At 35.3% G+C, this 21,100-nt stretch overlaps 3 protein-coding genes and 1 long non-coding RNA gene across 4 annotated transcripts in view; 2 read left to right on the plus strand and 2 right to left on the minus strand.

The window, feature by feature from the left end:
* Positions 1-21,100, minus strand: part of cyp2x10.2 (cytochrome P450, family 2, subfamily X, polypeptide 10.2) — a 147,565-nt gene that overhangs the window by 39,415 nt on the left and 87,050 nt on the right. The window lies entirely within an intron of this gene.
* On the plus strand, positions 627-9,199 carry si:dkey-286h2.3. The gene is given in 9 exon segments (NM_001079853.2): positions 627-800; positions 887-1,049; positions 1,176-1,328; positions 1,435-1,595; positions 1,847-2,020; positions 2,131-2,269; positions 4,342-4,529; positions 8,078-8,219; positions 8,330-9,199. Coding segments are annotated over 9 exon segments (1,491 nt in total). The 5' UTR covers positions 627-638; the 3' UTR covers positions 8,539-9,199.
* si:dkey-286h2.5 lies at positions 12,945-15,399 on the minus strand. The gene is given in 6 exon segments (NR_170258.1): positions 12,945-13,288; positions 13,502-13,575; positions 13,922-14,046; positions 14,303-14,501; positions 14,601-14,697; positions 15,046-15,399. It is a non-coding gene; the product is annotated as a si:dkey-286h2.5 (long non-coding RNA).
* On the plus strand, positions 16,544-20,848 carry tmem208 (transmembrane protein 208). Its single transcript, NM_207100.3, is given in 6 exon segments — positions 16,544-16,710; positions 16,847-16,942; positions 17,050-17,109; positions 18,400-18,536; positions 19,765-19,849; positions 19,946-20,848. Coding segments are annotated over 6 exon segments (528 nt in total). The 5' UTR covers positions 16,544-16,704; the 3' UTR covers positions 20,090-20,848.

A 21,100-nucleotide genomic window follows, 5' to 3' on the forward strand; every position in this document is an offset into this window, starting at 1 on the left:
TTGCTAAATTCTTTATTGAGAATTACAAAAATATCGTCAGGCTTAGACTTAGACTAGTGTTATTAATATAGATTCTCAAGTCACTGTCCATTAAATAAAATGGTTTATAATAAAACAAAAACTCCCCCATGGTGAAAGACAAAGTGACTTCTTGTGATAAACCAGAGACCAGGAGCAAAGTCCAAAAACAGCTGATTATTTTTAGACAATAAATGTGGGCCCACATTGACTGCACCAATCACATTTTAGATTTAGATTTATTAGTGAAATGTTCTCGCTCTGAAAAAAATTTCTGTCAGGATGTTTTGTTGTTTGGTCACTGAAATATTCATGCTGCCAAAAAAAATATGTAAATGCAGCACAAATTGGCAGTAATAAAAAAACAAGATTACAGGACAAAATAAACCTTCAGGAATATCTTTATCAAGAGTGCATTCTGGCATCGACCTATAGTGAAAGTATCATTATCTCTCCACCACAAAACTTAGCGTACATTTCCACTGTACAATCTACATTTCTTGTTCAACAAAGTTTATAAAGGTCAGCAAAGTTTAAAGGAGGAGTTTTGTGTTCATGCGTATCAGTTCTCTGTTTGTATTAAATACCAGAGTTCAGTCTGACCATCTAGAAGAGTAAGCATGTTGACTGCACTGGTTTTGTTGTGTCTAGGAGCCTTTCTTCTGTACTTGCAGCTGAGAATTCGGCGACCCAGAAACTTTCCTCCTGGACCTGCACCTGTTCCAATCTTTGGCAATTTGCTACAACTGAACCACATAAACCCAATTAAAGACTTAGACAAGGTAAGTGCATCAGAGCACCTCAAACACAATGAAAACTACAGAATTTAAAATAAGAAATGCATCCAAATATCCAAGCTTTTCTGCAGTTTGCTCAGCACTATGGATCAATCTATGGGATATACATTGGTTCAAAGCCAGCAGTGGTGTTAACAGGACAGAAAATGATTAAGGAGGCACTGATCACACAAGGGGCTGAGTTTGCCGGCAGATCAAATAAGATGATGGTCAGTCATGTAACAAGAAGCAAAGGTAATGCAGATGGAAAGCAGCAGTTACACTCACACATTTGCACTGAAGAATTTTAACAAATGTATATTAACAAACTTCCACTGCTGGGATTTGATGGCTTTCAAATGATATTTTTTGTGAGTTTAGGGGTGATCATGGCAGATTATGGAGAAAGTTGGCGTGAACATCGTCGCTTTGCTCTGACCACACTGAGGAACTTCGGCCTAGGAAAGAAAAGTATGGAGCAGAGGATTCTGGAGGAGGTCAAACATATCTGTTTACTACTGGAGGAATCTGCTGGTACATGAGACACCTTTAATATTTATATATTTGAAACATTTATACAAGTATTATATATATGAACATGTAGATTAAAATTACAATCTTTTGTATTCCTTTTATTTAGGAAAGCCAATTGACCCTCAGCATCTATATCACCAAGCTGCCTCAAACATCATTGCCTCAATCATTTTTAGGTCACGATTCGATTATCAGGATGAATATTTTCAGACATTGATCACAACCATGGAAAAACTTACTAAAATTGCCATTGGTCCATGGGCAATGGTAAATACAATAAAAATATATACTATATACTTCACCGTTTACTCTAAATACTTTGTCTTGAGTAAGCATATTACTTCTACAAATAAACAAGATGCTATTTATAATCTTATTTACACTTATTTTCTTTTTTACACTAAGTGTAAATAATCACTTCTAACAATAAATAGTAAATAAGTTGCAGAATGTACGATGTTAGAAGCTGTACTGCCAACTATTTTATTAACACACAATTATTTTATCTTGAACTGCAGCTCTATGAAATAGCACCAGTGTTGAGGATTTTCCCACTGCCATTCCATAAAGCTTTTCAGTATTTTGAGCAAATCACAAATCATGTTCTTAAAGTTGTGGAGGAGCACAAGACGTCACGTGTTGCTGGGGAGCCCAGAGACTTGATTGACTGTTACTTGGAGGAGATGAACAGGGTAAGACACCCAAGTTTCTCAGGTGTGTGTTATCATATAGAAAGTTGCATGTGAGTTTAATGTCCTTTGAGTTACAATGGTTCGGGAGTAAAAGTCTTCTGTTTTTATAGAGATCAGATAAACACACCACATTTGATGAGTCGCAGATGGTCACTTTGCTGTTTGACCTGTTTATTGCTGGAACTGAAACAACCTCTAACACACTCCGCACTTTAACTCTCTATTTGATGACTTACACTCATATACAAGGTAAGGAAAATCAAACCATATGATCTCTATGATTCATTTTGATACAGTTTATAAATATGAGCATGCTGGTAAATTGCTGTGCATAAAAACTTGTATATTTATAGTATACTTCAAGTTTTTGTATATCAATATATGTAAATTAATGTATGATAATTAATGGAAAATCTATGAAACCTGTACCGGGTCCGGAGTGACATGTAAAGGCCTGTGGTGTGCCAATACTCCTTAATAAGGTACCATTTCAAAGCTTAGAATCTCAAATTTCTACATCCCTGCATTTTTTCATCATTTAGACATTTATGTAAAAAAATTGTAATTAAAAATGTGTATCTAGTATTAAACAAAACTGCAGTTTTCTGGAGCACACTTGGCCTGAGTTATATACTTTTACAAAACGGTTATATAAAAAAAAAAAGCACCTAGTATTAAGTTGGCTCATTTTAGGGCAGAAAGTATTAGGGCAGAAAATATTAGACGCCAATATTTGAAAGCTTACAATCTGTTTTATGCTGATATTCATCATCAAAATTTCAATTATTTACACTTAATTTACACATTCCACTCTCAAAAAGGCCATTTCAATATTTAAATTAGGATAACTCTTTTTTTTCAACTATTTTAGTCTGCTGCTGTCATCTAGTATCAAACAAAACAAATGTGCAGTTATCTACTGCACACAGAGCCTAGGTTACACACTTTCAAATAGAGGCTTTTGAACAAAACCAAAAAGAGATGAGTTTTTAGGTGGCTCAAACATGTACAATATAATTTATCACTTCAGCAGTATGTAACTTCAAAGGGGTTTCTGTTAAATGACCCTGAGATTTTGAATTTATAGCACTGTATGGAGGTATGGCAGTCAGATATTATATTTAAAAATCTTTATTACACGTTCCTTCGGATGGAATAGAATTTCATAGAACATGAACATCTTGCATAGAACCTTCATCTGTCTGCTGACATCTGCTGGAATCAAACACAATTTGAGCACATTGAGCATAAATTTAAGTTTCTGAAAAAAGGTAACGCTTTACAATAACAGTACATAAATAATGATGTGTTAATATGTAAACTAAACGTTACTTTATTATGAACTAATGATGAGTTAATGTGTGTGCTAATCAAGAGCTAACCTTAACTACAACATGAGTCACATGAGTTCATGTGTGAATAACGGCTACCTTAATTACTTGTTAGTACATGATTGTTTGTTAACTTCTTAGACTCAACAACTATTTGAAGTTTTTCCACCTGGATTTTTCAACCCAAATTAAAAAGCTTTCCATACCCACATACAGAGGTGTAACTGCAAAATGTTGGTGTAATTTTACAAGAAACCTTTTGAAATGACATAAAGCAGTGTTAAAAGTGCTAAAAATTCCCAGCAAAAAAATAGGCATTTATAATAACAGTACATGAATAAAGATGTATTTATGTGTAAACTAAACATTACTTTATTATGAACTAATGATCAGTTAATGTATACGCTAATCATAAACTAACTTTGAATACAACATAGTCAGAAGAGCTCATGTGTGAATAACGGTGTAATTGTGTAATTACTTGCTAGTACATGTAATATGCTAGTACATTAATGTATTAATTAGCTAGTACATTAATGTATAAATTAGCGTTTATGTTTAAGCTAAGTGTAACCAACATGAACTCATGAGATGTTAATATATAATTATGTTGGGAATTTACTTGGAGGGGCACACTATCATTAAGTCATCCTTAACTACTCATGAACTCCTGTGTTTAAACTGTTGATGTTGACAGAACAATTTTCTATTGTTATTCAGTGTAAAGATGGACGTGCATATGGAGATCATGAGTAGCTAAGAATGGGTTAATGATGATGTGCCCCTCCAAGTAAAGTCATGGCATAATTATATATTACCAGTTCATGATGGATAAATTAAGCATGATCTAATGGGGTATTTAATACATTAATTAACATCTTCCCGAATTATATTTATTAAACTCCTATAGCAATTGTTCATGTGTTTATAAATTGTTCTTAGCATTCACAGTCTTTCAATCTCTACTTGTGTCTTTTAATGACTATTCAGAGCAATGTCAGCGGGAGATCGATGAAGTCCTTGGTGCTCGTGATCATGTCACATATGAGGACAGAAACGCCATGCATTTTGTTCAAGCAGTGATTCATGAGGGTCAGCGTGTTGCTGATATTGTTCCTCTTAGTATGTTTCACACCGCCAGAACTGACACTCAACTCCGAGGCTACAGCATCCCAAAGGTAAGATTTAATGTACTTACTATATCGTTCAACTACACACATTTCTTTGATTCCATGTTAATGTGTCTTTTATAGTTTCATTAAAAAGTGTAACTAAGAACATCTTATACATGTTGTGACAAGTACATTTTTAAATGAATCTTATGAATCTTATTATTTGCCATTCGTGTACTGTAAACTTTAACTTTAAAATGTGAGATTAATTTAATTTGAGAACACATTACATTATTTAATGCACTTATAATAAGCAGACAGAAAGCAGGATGATGCAATCAGAGTGAAATATGTGTAACCCTATGAGCAAAAATCTAGCTGTGACAATATGTCAGTGCTTACTTTGCACTTTGAAGCCTAACTAACAAGCTATGAGTGTCCAGCAGTTGAAGCCACAAACCAAACTAGTTCAGCACTGATAGAATAGATGCAATGTGTGGATGTACTTGAAAACATAACCTTCTGTAGTGCATTTAGTTGTTGTTTAAAGCCATTTGGTGATTTTAGTCATCGTACAGTATAACCTTCATCTTCTCATCAGTGATATGCAGTCGAAACCGTCTCTCGGTCATTGTGTGTATCCATTTTGAGCCGTCTTTGACACTTTTTAATAGCTTTGAGCAAAGATGCCCAAACTATGGCCCACGGGCCAAAGTTGGCCCATGGTAACCTTTGATTTGGCCCACCATTCCATCTGAGGAGAGAGAGAGAGAGAGAATTAAGAGAAGGAGGATGCTTTAGAGACTGTAATTTCTAATTTAATGTAACCTTTTTTTGTTTGTTTATTTGTTTGTTTGTTTGTTTGTTTGATTGCTAAGCTACAAAAACAACTAACTGAAATGTGAAATGTAAATAAATCTGTTTTTTTTAATGTACGTACTGTCACCCGATGGATGAAGAACAATGCAGACATAAGTGTGCAAATGAAGGCAATGGCAGATTCTGCTTGACTAAAGTGTATTCAGCATTGTACTCCACTCTTATAACTGTTTTTTTTTTTTTTAATAAGTTACTATTTACAATTATACAGCATTCGTTAATATGGTTTAAAGTAATGTTTTTTTTTATTAATTTTTAAAGTTTCGGCCCATAGCTCTCAATAATATTTGGTTTTTAGCCCTTCATAGGGAACGGTTTGGGCATCCCTGCTTTTGAATGTTGAGGTTTGATTCTGTCTTATGTGATTCTTCTATGCATGATCTGACTGAGCGAGAATTACAGGACTGATTATTTTACTTATTCAACCACTATAAACAAGAGAAAATAAACAAAGTATTAACCGCAGATTGAAAGAAAGAAGTGGAGTAAAAGTAGTAAAAATGTACAGTATAGTAAAAGTAAAGTACAGTATTAGTATATACTTTTTAAACTATTTATTTAAGTAAAATTATGTAGGAAAAATACACAATTACAGTCATTTGAGTTTTTGTAAATTGTTACTTTCCTCCACTGGTGATAATTCTATAGATACTAGTCTATAGTATCACCAGTGGTGGAAAGAGTACTGAAAAGGCATACTTCAGCAATAGTACCATTACTTGCCTAAAAATGTATTGTGAGTAGAGTAAAAGTACCTGTTGTAAATATTACACAAAGTATGAGTAAAAAGTAGCCCTTTTACAAGTACTCATGAGTAGTGAGTATTATGCTGTTAAAAGTTGATGCATTTACATGTAATTTGGTGGATGTGTGTAAACGTAACATTCTGTAGTGCATTTAGTTATTGCCCAGCAGGGACACAAAGTCATAAGACGTTAATATTAGGTTAGATTTAGATTGTGATGTCAGGTGACCAAAATTCAATGTCTAGCCAGTGTCTAAGGACAACATTAATTACATCAAATGATGTTGATATTTGGTTGATTTTAGGTTGTGTTAGAAAGTGACCAAAATCCAATGTCGAGCCAACATCTTACACCAACTTCCTATTGATGTCAAATACTGACATTTATTCATCAGGTATGGCAACCAAAATTCAACATCTGATACACGTCATAGTGGTAACGTCGACACAACGTCAAGCTGTAATATCATTAGACGTTAATATTTGGTTGGTTTTAGGTTGGACGTTGGACATTGACATCGCGCTGACGTTGAGTTCTGGTGTAAACCCGATTTTCATTTCCAAACAAAATGCAGCATCTCCATGACGTTAGGGTACAATTTCAATCTGACGGCATGTTGAAGTCTTGTGTCTACTGGGTTTTGAAGGCCTTTTCGGTCATCATACTGTAAATAACCATCATCTTCTCATCAGTGACATGCATTTAAACCAGGGGTGCCCATACTCTGTCCTGGAGGGCCGGTGTCCTGCAAAGTTTAGTTCCAATCCCAATTAGACGCACCTTAGCTAGCTAATCAATCTCATACTAAGCTTTCTAGAAACATTCGTGCAGGTGTGTTGAGGTTTTTTGACATTTTTTTTTGCCCTCGAGTCCAAGTAATTTGATTTTGAGTATCTACTCATACCGAAACCCGATCCGATAGTTCTATAATACAATAAAAAAAATAAAGAAGAGCGAAGAAACAGATCCAGGATGTTCCTTATTTTTTATTTAATTCACCTCATTTTAACATTCAACAACTCTGTAAACAAAGAGGGTACAACACTGAAAACGTGATTTACATATGTTCCAGTGGGCTAGATATTAATTAACAGTCATTTAAACATCTTTACCAAAGCCTCACTACTTGACGGTTGGTCTCACGCGTCCACCATGATTGTAGTTTATTTACACTTTTCACTCACATTTGTAGTTTTGATCGAATGCATGTCCAATGCCCAGTGTACTTTGGGCAATATCAGTGGTTAGAGTATGGACCGTCTTACTCTTAAAATTTTGATCGGAAATGGTAAACCCTCAGGGAACCTTTGGCATACTCTTTTCAACATACTACAATTTGGGACATGTTTGTGCCATCAATCCGTCTCTTGTTTCTTTCTTTGAATTAGCAGGATTTGAACGCGAGTAACATAAGACAGTCCAGTGATGTCGTCTTGAAGATGTCTCATAACAACTTAACTGAACTATATTACACGGTCAAAAAAACTGCCTTGCTTCCATCTCCAAGACACAACTTCTTCCTTCCCGGAAGTGACATCAGCATATAGCCTACTCTATAGTGAAAATTAAATTACTTAGTACAATATTTTTTTGCTTTTCAATAAGTTTTGCTTTTCACGTTATTATTAATTTAACAAATAAAAACAATGAACTTATGGCTCTTATAGGACATACTAATTCTATTTTCAAATACTATTTAGGACAGATGCGAATTGTGATGCAGCAACACTCGCACTTTCCACTTCAAGCTTTGCAGTTTCTGTGTGGTCAAGTTGGAGGTCTGCCACCACATAGATGTGTTAAAAATAATGAGAATATATATATATATATATATATATATATATATATATATATATATATATATATATATATATATATATATATATTAATACATTAGTATTTTTTCCAGTGGAATTAAAGCTACAACTACTAAAAAGCATGTTCACCGTAAAGATTTGCTAATCTTATTAAAAACATGTGCTTTAACAGGGGACAATTATCATCCCGTATCTGTCATCTTCTCTCAGAGAGGAAGGTCAGTGGAAGTTTCCACATGAGTTCAACCCTCAAAACTTCTTGAATGAAAAAGGAGAATTTGTGAAGAATGATGCATTCATGCCTTTCTCTGCAGGTGTGTGCTACATATATCTTACTGGACAAAATAACTAGTATTTTCATAAATTAATGTGCCTGTATTGTGTTTTTGTTTGTATGATGTACATATATTTTCCTATTTTCTAGGTCCTCGTGTGTGTTTAGGAGAAAATCTAGCCCGAATGGAGCTCTTCCTCATCCTGGTCACAGTGCTACGGAAATTTCGTCTGGTCTGGCCGAAGGATGCAGAAGAACCGGACTTCACATATATATATGGAGGGACTCAGTCATTGAAACCTTACCCTATGATTGTAAAGCTGCGAACGCCTGGAGAGACCCATGAATATGCTAAGTGAACATATTTGTGTCACACTGTAGACTATCACAAAGACACCCTTTAAAATACTATAGTTTATAACGCACAAAACCTTTTGCTTATAACACACAATACACTAAAATGTGACTAACATAAAAGCCATGTACAGTATGACAACTTCTACAGACAATAATGACAAAAAACACCTTTGCATTACATGATTAAGGTCATTGTTTAATTGTGTTTGCTAATTTATGAAACTACATCACAAATGAAACAGTATTTCTATCATATTTGAAAAGCTATCAGTTAAATGCTAGTGGCTGGATCTTTAGCTGTTGTAACAGTTAGCCGCTTACAACACATTGAAAAGGTAGCAAACAAAAAACTGCTTAAATATTATTGTGCTGCTATAGTCAAAGTAATGGAATTTCGTATTCATATACCTTAAGAATTCTAGCCTAAAATTAAATTTGTTAAAAATATATTTTATACTTTTTACATATGTGCATGTAACAACAAAGACTGTAACAAATCTGTTTGAGAATCAGTGAAGTTGTTCTTCAAGTTCTCATGGTGACAGCAGATCTTTTATTAATGTGTTTTGTTTGGCAGAACATCCCTCTGTAGTTCTCCATGTTTGATCAACTTCTATAATGGATTATTTTCACATTTAAATAAAGCTGCAACTAGATACAAAATACATGTTGTGCATGTTTTTCCTATTTCAGCAAATAATTTGTGGTTACATGTGCTTAAATATGTCTACAGCTAGATTTACAGGTTGTGATTAAACTTTATTTTTGTCAGTTATACATTGCATAATTTAAAAAAGTATTTAACAGACTCTTGTCTGTATTATGCTGAATATCTCTTTACATCATTTGTAACTTCAACACAGACTCTATATGTTTCTGCATAAACCAGAAGCTGCTGAGACTTTTATCCCATCATGTTACTTTTTGCCCATTATTCCCTTATAGCAAACCAATGGTAGAAGGAGCCTGGTTAGGAATATTGTGGCTAAAGCCTTCAAACTGACCTCAACTGAGAGTAACCATTAGTCCATTAGTTGAGGCAAATGGTCAGATTTTGAAGATTACCAAAACATTTTTTTTTTCAGTGAATTAAAATGCATTGATTAATTGTTCACCAAAAGGATAATATTATGTGCTAGCAAAATTGTAAATATTCATTTCTCAACAACTTAAAGTAGCTCACAGATCATGTGGCAATGTGCAATACAAATGTTATCATAAAGTGGCCAATTTGGTAACTAGACAACATGGTGCTAACCAAATGTGGGCCACTTACGAAAATGTGGCACAATTGACAAAGCTTAGGGCTATAACCAAATCTGGCCCATATACATTTCCGCAAAGATTGCGCAGTTATTAAAGTAGTATTAAAGCAGTGAAAAGCCTTTATTTACAATGTCATCTTATCTTGATTTATTGCTTTTACACCGTACATCTTTAAGAACTGAATAAAAGAAGAGTAAAATCCATTCAGGGTTGATGTTAAGCCTATTCAAGTCAGTACAAGTCCTATTCTGCTCAGAAATTTAAAAGCTTGACAAAAATCAAAAACAATTTCTATATCAAACTGATTTGAGACTGGAACTGAATAAAAGGCTTGTAAATATGAATAGAATCATACATTCATCAGCTCAACCCTGGTTATTTTTGTATGTTATTTAACTAGACCAGGGCCCCGTTTCAGAAAGGAGGTTAAGTGAAAACATGGAAATGAGTGAAACTCTGAGTTTTCCGTTTCAAAATGGCAGGTTTGTCAAACTGGAGAAAGCAGGGTAAGCCTGCTTCTGAAAGAGAGGTAACTTTAACTCAGAGTCAGTTACTATGGTAGCTTACTCTGTGAACCTAACCTAGTCAGGTGTAGGTTTTATTCTCTAAACTCTGAGTTTCTGTCGGTCTCCTCCCCTTTTTTTTTATTTTAAAGAGGAAGTTGTATTTCTCGCCCTAGCCTTACATTTCCACTCACCTATTTTTATGTGCATTTTGGAGATGCACATAAAAAATGATTGATGAAAATGCCAAGATGCGCATAACTTTTGAAAACACGCATTAAAAAACATGTGCATAACCGAGTAGGATAAACTTTTATTCGTTAAGAAAAGATGCGCATAAAATGCGATGGAAACACTTTTATCAAACAAATTCCAGTATGCATATTATAAAAGGTCATGTGATTTTGTTGTAAAAGATCATATGATGATGAAAATGTGTGTGAATAGACAAACCAGCAGGCTGAGCACACTGTAAAACATCTGAAATGTTGTTTTGGTCATTCTAAAATACCTGAACCGTTTCAGTATTAGTGTTATAATATCATTAATGACCTCCCGAGCTTTCAAGAGCGTCTGTGCTCCATGTCTGATGCCCTCAAACACCCCCAAGCGTTCATTGCATGTCAGCATTGTCTTCTGAGGCGCAAGTCATTTATTAAATAAAGAAAAGATTCATGCAGCTTATTCCACCTCAATAAATTATGTTTTTACTGTTGATATTTGGTGCCAGTTAATCTGGACATGTGGATTTTGTTCGACTTGACTCGTTGGGTGGAAACGCTACTTTATTCACACATCTTTCACATAAAGTCGATTCGCATTTTTGGATGGAAACACAGCTATTGCCTACATTTCAGCCACACAAAGAACAAAGTCACGAGAATGGCTTGTTCTTTTTAAATGAATAATTAGCTTAAATTCCCTGACCTTTAACGGGGATATCTACTGTAACTAGAATAATGGGATTATTACTTGATCTATAAACTATATTTTAGTTCTGCCTACGTTCCAAATGTCATATCATCCTCTACCTTCTGATCAATAATAAAGGCAGACACACAAGTGCAATTTTAAATCTATTATAAACTCAACTTTTGAAATATTACTTTAAAACTGATCAACGTGTGTAAAAGTGGGAGCCTTAAATTATACATTTCCACTAAACATTACGTTATGGTTATATGCATTCTTTTTTGTCAAATTTGTTGTAAAAACTATGCAGTAGCCTATTTTTTGTAATTTAATGCAATTACATCTGAAATAACTTCAAAATTACGGCCAATTTCCCACTTTTTCAACTGAAACGTCATACATTACATTACTTATTTTATTATACTTATATTTATATATATATATATATATATATATATATATATATATATATATATATTATAGCAGCTACGCTAATTATTTTCTTTATTCTCCATTTTCACATGGGGATACTCATTCTGAGGTCCTCAGATTATGCAGTCACTGATTGGATCCATGACCAGCAACGAGATGATCCCAAGGTTTCCATATCCGGGACCAGGCCATATCCTTAGCTGCTGCTGCGCTGATGGTCATGAGGAGTGGAGAACATGAGTCTGATTCCAGCCATGCTCCAGGGACAGACGAGTCTTCGCTGAGGCCAGCTTCCAGCCTCCACCGCGGTGACTGAAGCTCTGCACAAGACTTTTGGCCAGCGGAGAAATTAAAATGGTCGTGCCCAACTGAGTCTGGTTCTCTCAAAGTTTTTTTTTCTTCACTCTCCTATCAGGTGAAGTTTTTTTTCCCTCTCCGCTGTCGCCACTGGCTCGCATTTTTCAGGATTAGAAGAGCTACGCAACTGAACTGAACTTAAACACTAAAAACTGAACTACACTGTTCCAGTTACTATGACCATTTATGTGAAGCTGCTTTGACACAATCTACATTGTAAAAGCGCTATACAAATAAAGCTGAATTGAATATTTTAAATGTAAACTTACGCATTAACTTGAGTCGCTGTTTTCCGCTAACTGTCTCTGTTTATTGATGCAGTGGTGTTGCTTTTTTAAATATATGCTCTTATTTGCCTTAACTTTGCATGGGCACATCAAGTTCAGCTGGAGAAATAAATGCTGATCTCTTTTTCAGATGTTGCCATGGTGACTCGTAATATCTGCACTACAATTATAATGTCTTTTTATAGTTGTGTTATGCGCGCTTAACACAGGCTGTTTCTCAATATGCGTTTTTCAGCAATCTTGCGTCTTCGTGTAATGCAAGTTCAGTTCCAAAACTCAACACCGCAAGAACGGAGGACGCATTGATGCACCGAACTCACTCTAGAAGTCCCAAAAGTCATTGCGACTGGAGGTGGGAAGCACAGCATTTATTATTAAAGTTCACAGATATTAGTTATTTGCCTCAAGAGTTTCTCTAAATCAGGGGTGTCAAACTCAATTTCTGGAGGGCCGAAGCCCTGCACAGTTTAGTTCCAACCTTGCAAGCTGCTCTCTGCGTTCTTGGTATTAAGAAACAGCCACTGAGTTGGTCTACTTAAAGTTGATTGACCAAACTTAGATGAGCTGTTCTTGGTCCTGAAGATCTGCTGTCCTGCAGATTTTAGCTCCAACCTGCCTTAACACACTTGCAAGGATGTTTCTAGAGAGCCCAGTAAGAGCTTGATTAGCTAGGCCAGGTCTAATTGGAGTTGGAGCTAAAATATGCAGGACACTGGACCTCCAGGACCGGGATTGAGAACCCCTGAACTAGACTAATCGGACAGCATTTGACATCAACAAAACAATACAAAAATTCTACAATCAAAACTCATCCCATGGTCACAGACCAGCAAAGAGTAGCTCTTATGATGGTGAACTTTAAAGATGGACTTCGGTACTTCCATGGCTGCTGCTTTACCCATCTTGGATGATGCAGACCACTGTTGGTTGATGATACTTTTCTTTCAGGCCAGAACCTCTCTACAACTGTGCTCTTTCCCAAGTGCATACATTTTCTAGGTGAGACGATTACAGAAAATATCATTAAATTATTAAACTTTATATTTTACAAGAGAAAACATCTCAATTCTGTAGTCTACGGCAATTGTTCTTAGCAACCTTGGTTTATGTTTTATTTCACTTTTATCCTGATAGTTAAAGATAACAAAACAGAAAACAAAAAGAGAAACAAAACAAACAAGCAGTGTCATAGTAAATAGCATTTTTACCTGGACTAACAGAATGGACAACCCCTCGTTGCAATCCAGGTTCCTCATGTGTCATTTATACTTGGGACAATGCCCTTTAGAGAAATCAGAGAAGATATTTGAATGAGCAAATGAAAAGTAATGCCATCATTTTACACTCAAAAGCTACATTTACACTTGGTATTAAGATGCAATTTCAGATTACAAGTGGAAGACAGTAAATACAAGCCCAAACAGGATCTAAAACGTATTGAGCTTCTTCGATTTAAACTACTTTATGCCACTTGACCTAACACTTAATGCATATATATAAAAAGCATGCTAGGGTATATACATTCTGGACAAAGAGTTGACAGGAATCGAAATTTCTGACATGAAACAAATCAGGAAATAATGACAACAAATTACACATTTGCAGTTATTTTAAGCAAAAAAACAAACCTTTTGGAACTATCTGTTTAACGTTCCACTAAATTCCTCTGTGTTGAAAAATCTTATTTCTAGCAGGTGTGCTTCAGGTGTAAGTCTCACTCTTCCATTCTTTTACTGAGGCAGTTTGAACAGACCTATGCAATATTAAACATAAAAAAAAAACAATCAAACTTTTATATATAAACTTATTTTATTAAATCATATAAGATGTTGAATTATATAAAGTATTTAGACCCCCTTAAATTTTTCACTCTTTGTTAAATTGCAGCCATTTGATAAAATCATTTAAGTTGTTTTTTCTTCATTAATGTACACAAAGCAGACCATGTTGACAGAAAAAAAAACACAGAATTGTTGACATTTTTGCAGATTTATGGTGTTTAGACTTACTTTTCACTGTCCTCTTCCTTAACATTAGGCTCACAGAAGTCTGACAGGTCTTTCGAGGTGCACTTGGAGTTCTCACTGAATGTGGACACTTCTATCCTTGGTCTTTTAATTGGTGTTGATGTGAAACATGAAGGTGCAGAATTGGCATCAGAAAACGATGTGCCAACCGGCTGCAACCAGCAAGGCTTCACTTGAACCCCTAAAATTTTCAACAAACACAAATGACAATCAAACTTATGGAACACAACATTTTTTTTACACAAATATGAAGATTAACATGGCTAGTAGCAGGCTTTACCTTTACTCCGTACTTTCTGCTTTTGTTTTTCCGTGCGGACTGACACACTCTTCACATTTGGAGGATCACACTGACAGGCCACATCTCTTGTTAGGGGCTTTAGAACATGAATAACAGCATGCAAAATAAATACAAGTAAAACTACATAAGAGAGAATTAAGTGTGACTGGCAACTTTTGATTTCAGCTTGGAGTAAGAATTATTCACACAAACTCTTTCATCTTTATCCATTCATTCAGTTTTTATCTCTCCCTCACAATACAAACACCATTAACGCTAAATATCTATCTATCTATCTATCTATCTATCTATCTATCTATCTATCTATCTATCTATCTATCTATTGTTTTTTTTACTTTCGGAAATGGTGCTGCTAATGGATGCCATGACATGCAGATGTTGAGGATGCTTTTAACGTCCGAAGCTGCCTGCTAGTTCCACTTACCTTCAATGTATGGGAAGCACCAACCGTGTATACTGACGGGACAGCGTTTTCAGTCAACGACAGAAACTTCACAAAGCCCATTTTGTGCCGTGTCCAGTTTTTGAAGGAATCTTGTGTAAAGTGTTTCGAGCACAGCCGAGAACTCTCTGATATCGCGCCTTCTTCAAAATGCAAAAAGTCGAGCCATCGAGACCGCAACCACGGTATTTTAGGGAATGTGAAAAGAGTTTCGGGGGAGCCACAACCTAACACACACCTCCTCGACATCTCTGTTTTGATATCTGTTTAACTTTGCTTTCTTCCTTATTCCTTCTTCCTCCTCCTCCTTCTTCTTCTTTATTTGGAACTGCAGCTGGCATTAAAATGCATTACTGCCATCTGCTGTATTCGTTTAAACTTCGTTCTTCCAGTCTTGTCCCAACTAAACACAACTTATGTTCTTTGGCCTCCACTCGGGGGCACTGCCAGATGTTGGGCCCTATGCACAATTTTTAAGTGGGTCCCTCTATTTATAAGTAAAACCCAGGGGTCTCCCGTCGCAGGGCCCCTAATATAGTGCCATTGCACTATGCACCCTGTCCCCCTTTTCCCTCACTAGCTACACCCCTGCCTCCACAAATAGCCTACATTCCATTACTTTTTAGATACTCTATGTGCCCATTTCTCATGAATGTGTGTGTGCATGGATGTTTCCCAGTGATGGGTTGCAGCGGTAAAACATGCTGGATAAGTTGGTGGTTCATTCCGCTGTGGCGACCCCTGATTAATAAAGGGACTAAGCTAAAATAAAAATGAATGAATAAATGATCCAAAATAGGCCTACTGTAAAATCAGTGCATTTTTTCTGAAGCGTTTTGTCTGAAATAATGTTATGAGCATGTCGCTATATATATTCATATTTCTAATTCTCCATATTGCATTATTTTTAATCTTTTAATCTAAAAATAATTTGCATAAAACAATATGATTAATCACAACAAATTAACATATATTAATTTCTGACGCAGTGATGACTGGAAAAGGATGATTTATGTGACGTACACATTCCCCACCATATTATTTGGAAATTATTTTATTATTTTTAGAGTTTTTATATATCCCTGCATGGGGGACAATATACCCTAAAAACATTTTATTGACAGTGGCCAAAAGTATTTAACCGTAAAATAAAGTAATGTCAAGAATAATCGTGAGGTTAGCTATAATCAAATTACTTCAAAATCAAAGACTGTAAATCAGGTCTTAGATCAGAGAAACTATTCAATATAGAGACAAACATTGTTTAGAAAAGTGTTTAAAAAATACCAAAATGCCTGCGACGCCCTTGAAAACTTTTTTTAAGGTTGCTCTCAGTAATTTAACCAATATATGGAAGGTACAAGCAAGTTATTTTCAAATTGAATGGCTTGACATCTTGCTTGTCCTGTACGGACATCAAATTAACACAAGATGGCGCCAAGTCCAGTTTATTGCTTCTGTTACGCATTTCGCAAGCGCCGGAAACGTGCTCTCGAACGCTGATGTGTTATTTTGCTTTGGTAGTTATTTAGTTTTAGGTATTATTCTTTAAAAACTAGATGCTGTTAGACTTTTAGAAACCTAAAGGGAAAACTGTTATCCGGTGAAGAACAGTTGCACAAGAAGGAGAACTCAGAGGAGATGGCGGTATGTGTCAAGATTATAGATTATGATTTATAACGGCGTCTTTGGAGTTAATTCATGTGATAATTGCATGTTGTAACTAGAAAGTGTATGGTTTACTTCGTATTAATGATGTAAATATCTACTAATTCTCCGTTAGCCGAAAGGAAAAGTTGGAACCAAAGGCAAAAAACAAATCCACGAGGAAAACCAGGATACTCTCAAGTTCTACAGCAGGATCATCCTGGGAGCAAATGTAAGGCAAACCTAATAAGAAGTCATACATGTAAATATGAGCTGATTCTTTTTTTCTAATGTGTCATTTTATACTTCAATGAATTTAATTGCTTGTGTTCTCTTCAGGCTATTTATATAGCAGTCAATCTCTTGCTGTTTTACAACTCCAGTTCATTTTGGACATGGGTACGTAAATAAAAGCATTCCTGCTTACATGATAACCCTCTTAAGTTTATCCTATAAATTATTTTGCAACATCTTTGAAAATGTAACAATTTAATATGTAGTGTTTAATGTAATAACACTTGTCAGTGTGTTATTTCAAAAGTTCATCCAAAAAAGAAAATCATTTACTCGTCCTCCACTTTTTTCCAAACCTGTTGAGTTTTTTTCTTCTTCTGTTAAACACAAATAATAACTTATTGATGAATATTGGAAAGCAGCAGCCATTGACTTTTATTAATGTTTTTACTATGGATGTCAATGACTGATGGTTTCCACAAAATAGTTCACCACAAAGTGTACTCGCTATTTACTCACCCTGAAATGTTTCCAAACCTCAATGTTTCTTAAACACAAAAGACAAAATTTTGAAGAAAGCTGAAAACCTGTAAACATTTACTTCCATAGTAGGAAAAGCAAACATTATGGAAGTAAAAATGTTTTTCAAAAAAATTAAACCTGAATTGTTTAAAATTTGCTTGTATTCTGCAGTGTTTGAGATGTATTGAGTAAGGTACCCGATTACTTTTCATACTTTTATGTTGGTCTAAATTCTTTTAGGTTTGCATTTCAGTCTTCATAGCTTTACATTTATTACTATTATTCAATTATATATTTTTCAATGTGTTAACTTATTGCAAGTAAGAAATTTGCAATGATCAAACAATTTTCTTTTTTTGCCAAAATTTAAAAAAAGAAAATAATTGTCTACAACTACTTTATTTTAAATCTAAAAGTTTAGTTCAAAATCAAAATCAAATACCTTGACAGTGACTTGCTTCACCAAAGCTAAGATTTGACTTGCACATATCTGACTTAAACCCACGTCTGCTGTGTATGTACTCATTCTCAAGTGGTTCAAAATCTCTGAGTTTATTTCTTCTGTTGAACACAAAAGAAGATATATTGCGGAAAGCTGAAAACTTGTAACCATTGACTTCCATAGCAGAAAAAAACAGCCTCTATGGAAGCCAATGGTTACAGGTTTCCAGCATTCTTAAAAATATCTTCTTTTGTGTTTAACGAAAGATAGCAATTCAAAAATGTTTGAAACAAGGAGTAAATGATGACAGAATTTAGGGTGGTGAGCCATCTCTTAAAAAAGCTACAATGATTTTTGTATCACTGAATGTGAGGCTTTTATGTCAACAGAGATATGATGGACTCTTGTTGGGTTCCAGCATTTTGATAAATCTTTTTGACTATTCTTATTGCAGTCTGGTGCTTAATTCTGCTTTATCTCTTTTGTATCAGTTCTCGCTCATGTTTGCAGTGGCGGTCTACGTTGGCAGCTACAGATCTATGTCAGCAATGGCCAAACCTGCATTTGCTGAAGACGGTAGCTTGCTGGATGGAGGCATTGACCTTAATATGGAACAGGGCATGGCAGAGTGAGTTAGACATTTTGTCTTTATATTAATGTCCTGTTAGACAAAAATGATGAGCAGACCGAAGATCTCATTGAAAATGTTTATTTAGCATCAGTTTAAAAGTATGTTCAACCTCAAACATTGTCAGCTCAATCATTCTATACTGTTCTAGTTTGATTCATTCGTTTTCCTTCAGTTTAGTCTCTGATTTATCAGACCACAGTGGAATGAACTGCCAACTATTCTAGCCAGTTGCAGTTATAGTTTAAATTGCACCCTGGGCAAACCGCCCCATTTACACCCTCCCCCCAAAAATAAAGGAGACTTTTTATTACTCCCACTGGAACATTGTAATTGTCTCAAACAAACAAACTGAAATTTTTATTATATTTTAATACATCTTGACCTTTTTTGCTGCAAAGGCATCAATTATATTGTTATGGAGCCCATTAGGGTACCAAACCAAACCTTGTGTTTGTTTTGCTAGACACAAAGCTCTACTGGGCAAATAAATCGAGTAAAGTAAATCAAGTAAATCGTATACCAAAGCTATTACTGGTGCAGGACACTGGCCCTCCAAAACCTAGTCTGGACATCCCTGATCTAGTGCATGTCTTTGGACTGTGGGGAAAACCGGAGCACCCAGAGAAGCCCATGCCAACACAGAGAGAACATGCAAACCCCACACAAAAGTGCCAACAGGCCTTGCCAGGACTCAAACCAGCAACCTTCTTGCTGTGTTGCCACCGTGCTGCCCTATTCTAGTATACTAACCTTAATATTAATGAAGTTTCCCTTGTTGTCAAAGCTGTGCTCTCTGTATGCTAATACCTTTTCCATTGATAGTTCTCCATGTCCCCTACACATTCCCATTCTATAACTAATTACTCCACATGGTGAAGAGACATCAAAACTGTTAACTTCATCTTCTGAAATAATTAAACCATTTTAGGACACTTTAGGACTAAAGTTTCTTACAGTTCATATGCACGTATTAGTGTTCAAAATCTCCCCCAACTAATAAGAAAATACACAAAGCAATGTGGCATTTGCAGATATTTAATTTATGGATAAGCAAGGATTATGAATAAACAATTGAGTCTATTTTCTTTTTTAGTGAATGCTGATATTATTTTGTTTGTATTTATTTATGTGTTTCTGTCTTTGTGCAGGACAATGCAATAGTTTATTATATAAATAGTTCTCTTAATCAGAAGTGACTTCTTTTTTTTTGTACAATGACATGTAGGCACCTAAAGGATGTCATTCTTCTTACTGCAATTGTCCAGGTGCTTAGCACTCTGTCATCCTACTTCTGGTACCTTTGGCTTCTGGTGAGACTGAATAATTTTTCAGATTGTAATATCTTTGAGGCGTCACATTTCAGTTTTACTGTAACCATATTATCATTTGCTCTCTTTTCACACCAGGCACCTGCAAGAGCTTTACATTTGTTGTGGGTGAACTTCCTGGGACCCTGGTTTTCTGCTGACTCGCAGGCAGCTCCTGAAGAGAACGAGAAAAATGACAAGAAACAGAGGCGACAGGAAAGACGACAGATGAGGAGATTCTAGATTTGTCGGTTTATTATTTTTTTTTACATTATTGTACAATTACAAAGAACAATCTAAATTATTCAGAGATATTTGATGTGATCCAGACAATAGATGGGCATTGTAAAGTGTCTGACTTCCTCACTTTTCATCAACTATTCCGTCCTTTTTAACCCCTTGGTTCCCTTCTCCAGCTATATGTCTGTCTTAAAATCACTAGCTCAGGTTTGTCTCAGTCATACAGCATATCTGCCTTCTGAGTGGAGCTCCACACACTTTTTTTCTTTAAATGAGTTTAACTTGCATAAGTTGCCTTTGCCTACTATAGTGAGCTTTCATGTAATTAGCTTCTGTTTCCACTAAACAGGTGCAGCTACATGGCCCATTGCCCTCAGGCTACATGAGCTTTCACGTTGTACACTCACATTTCACATTATTTTCAGGATTCATGCTTAGGCCTTTCAGCAAATGTTGCTTTGATTGTTTCAGTATGAGGGGAAATAATGTACTGATTCTGCATCAAATGTGATTTTTTTTTGTTGAAGCTACATGTGCAGCTGGTGTTGCCTTGAGGAAATGGAAAGAATTTATATTTGTGTACATGCATACGTACACCTTTAATACACATGACCTCAGTATTGACTGCCATCAGTTTCAATGGAGTAAAGATGTGCATAAAATATATATACAGCATATTAACAAACTGGGTAAAACCAGTTGTTTCAGGTAAAAAAAAAATTATGGATACCCAATGATTATAAATAAACTATTATAAAAGTATGAGTAGATGCAAGTTTGTTTTTATTTAATCTTGAATGCACATATTACATACACACTACTGTTAAGTGTTGGAAAATCAACTAGTTTGTGCTTCTATTCCCAACTCAGTCCTTAAAGGCTCTCCTAACAGTACTCGTTTTTGGATGTCAAACACAGCTGTTTCAACTCTTAAATCAGGACTGTTGTTTCTCGATTGTTGCCCTGATGCTCCTATTCTTTTTTTTGTCTGGTCTCCAAGTTGGGTCCAGGAGT

Source organism: Danio rerio, chromosome 7 (assembly GCF_049306965.1).
Source record: "Danio rerio strain Tuebingen ecotype United States chromosome 7, GRCz12tu, whole genome shotgun sequence".
Classification (NCBI taxonomy): domain Eukaryota; kingdom Metazoa; phylum Chordata; class Actinopteri; order Cypriniformes; family Danionidae; genus Danio; species Danio rerio.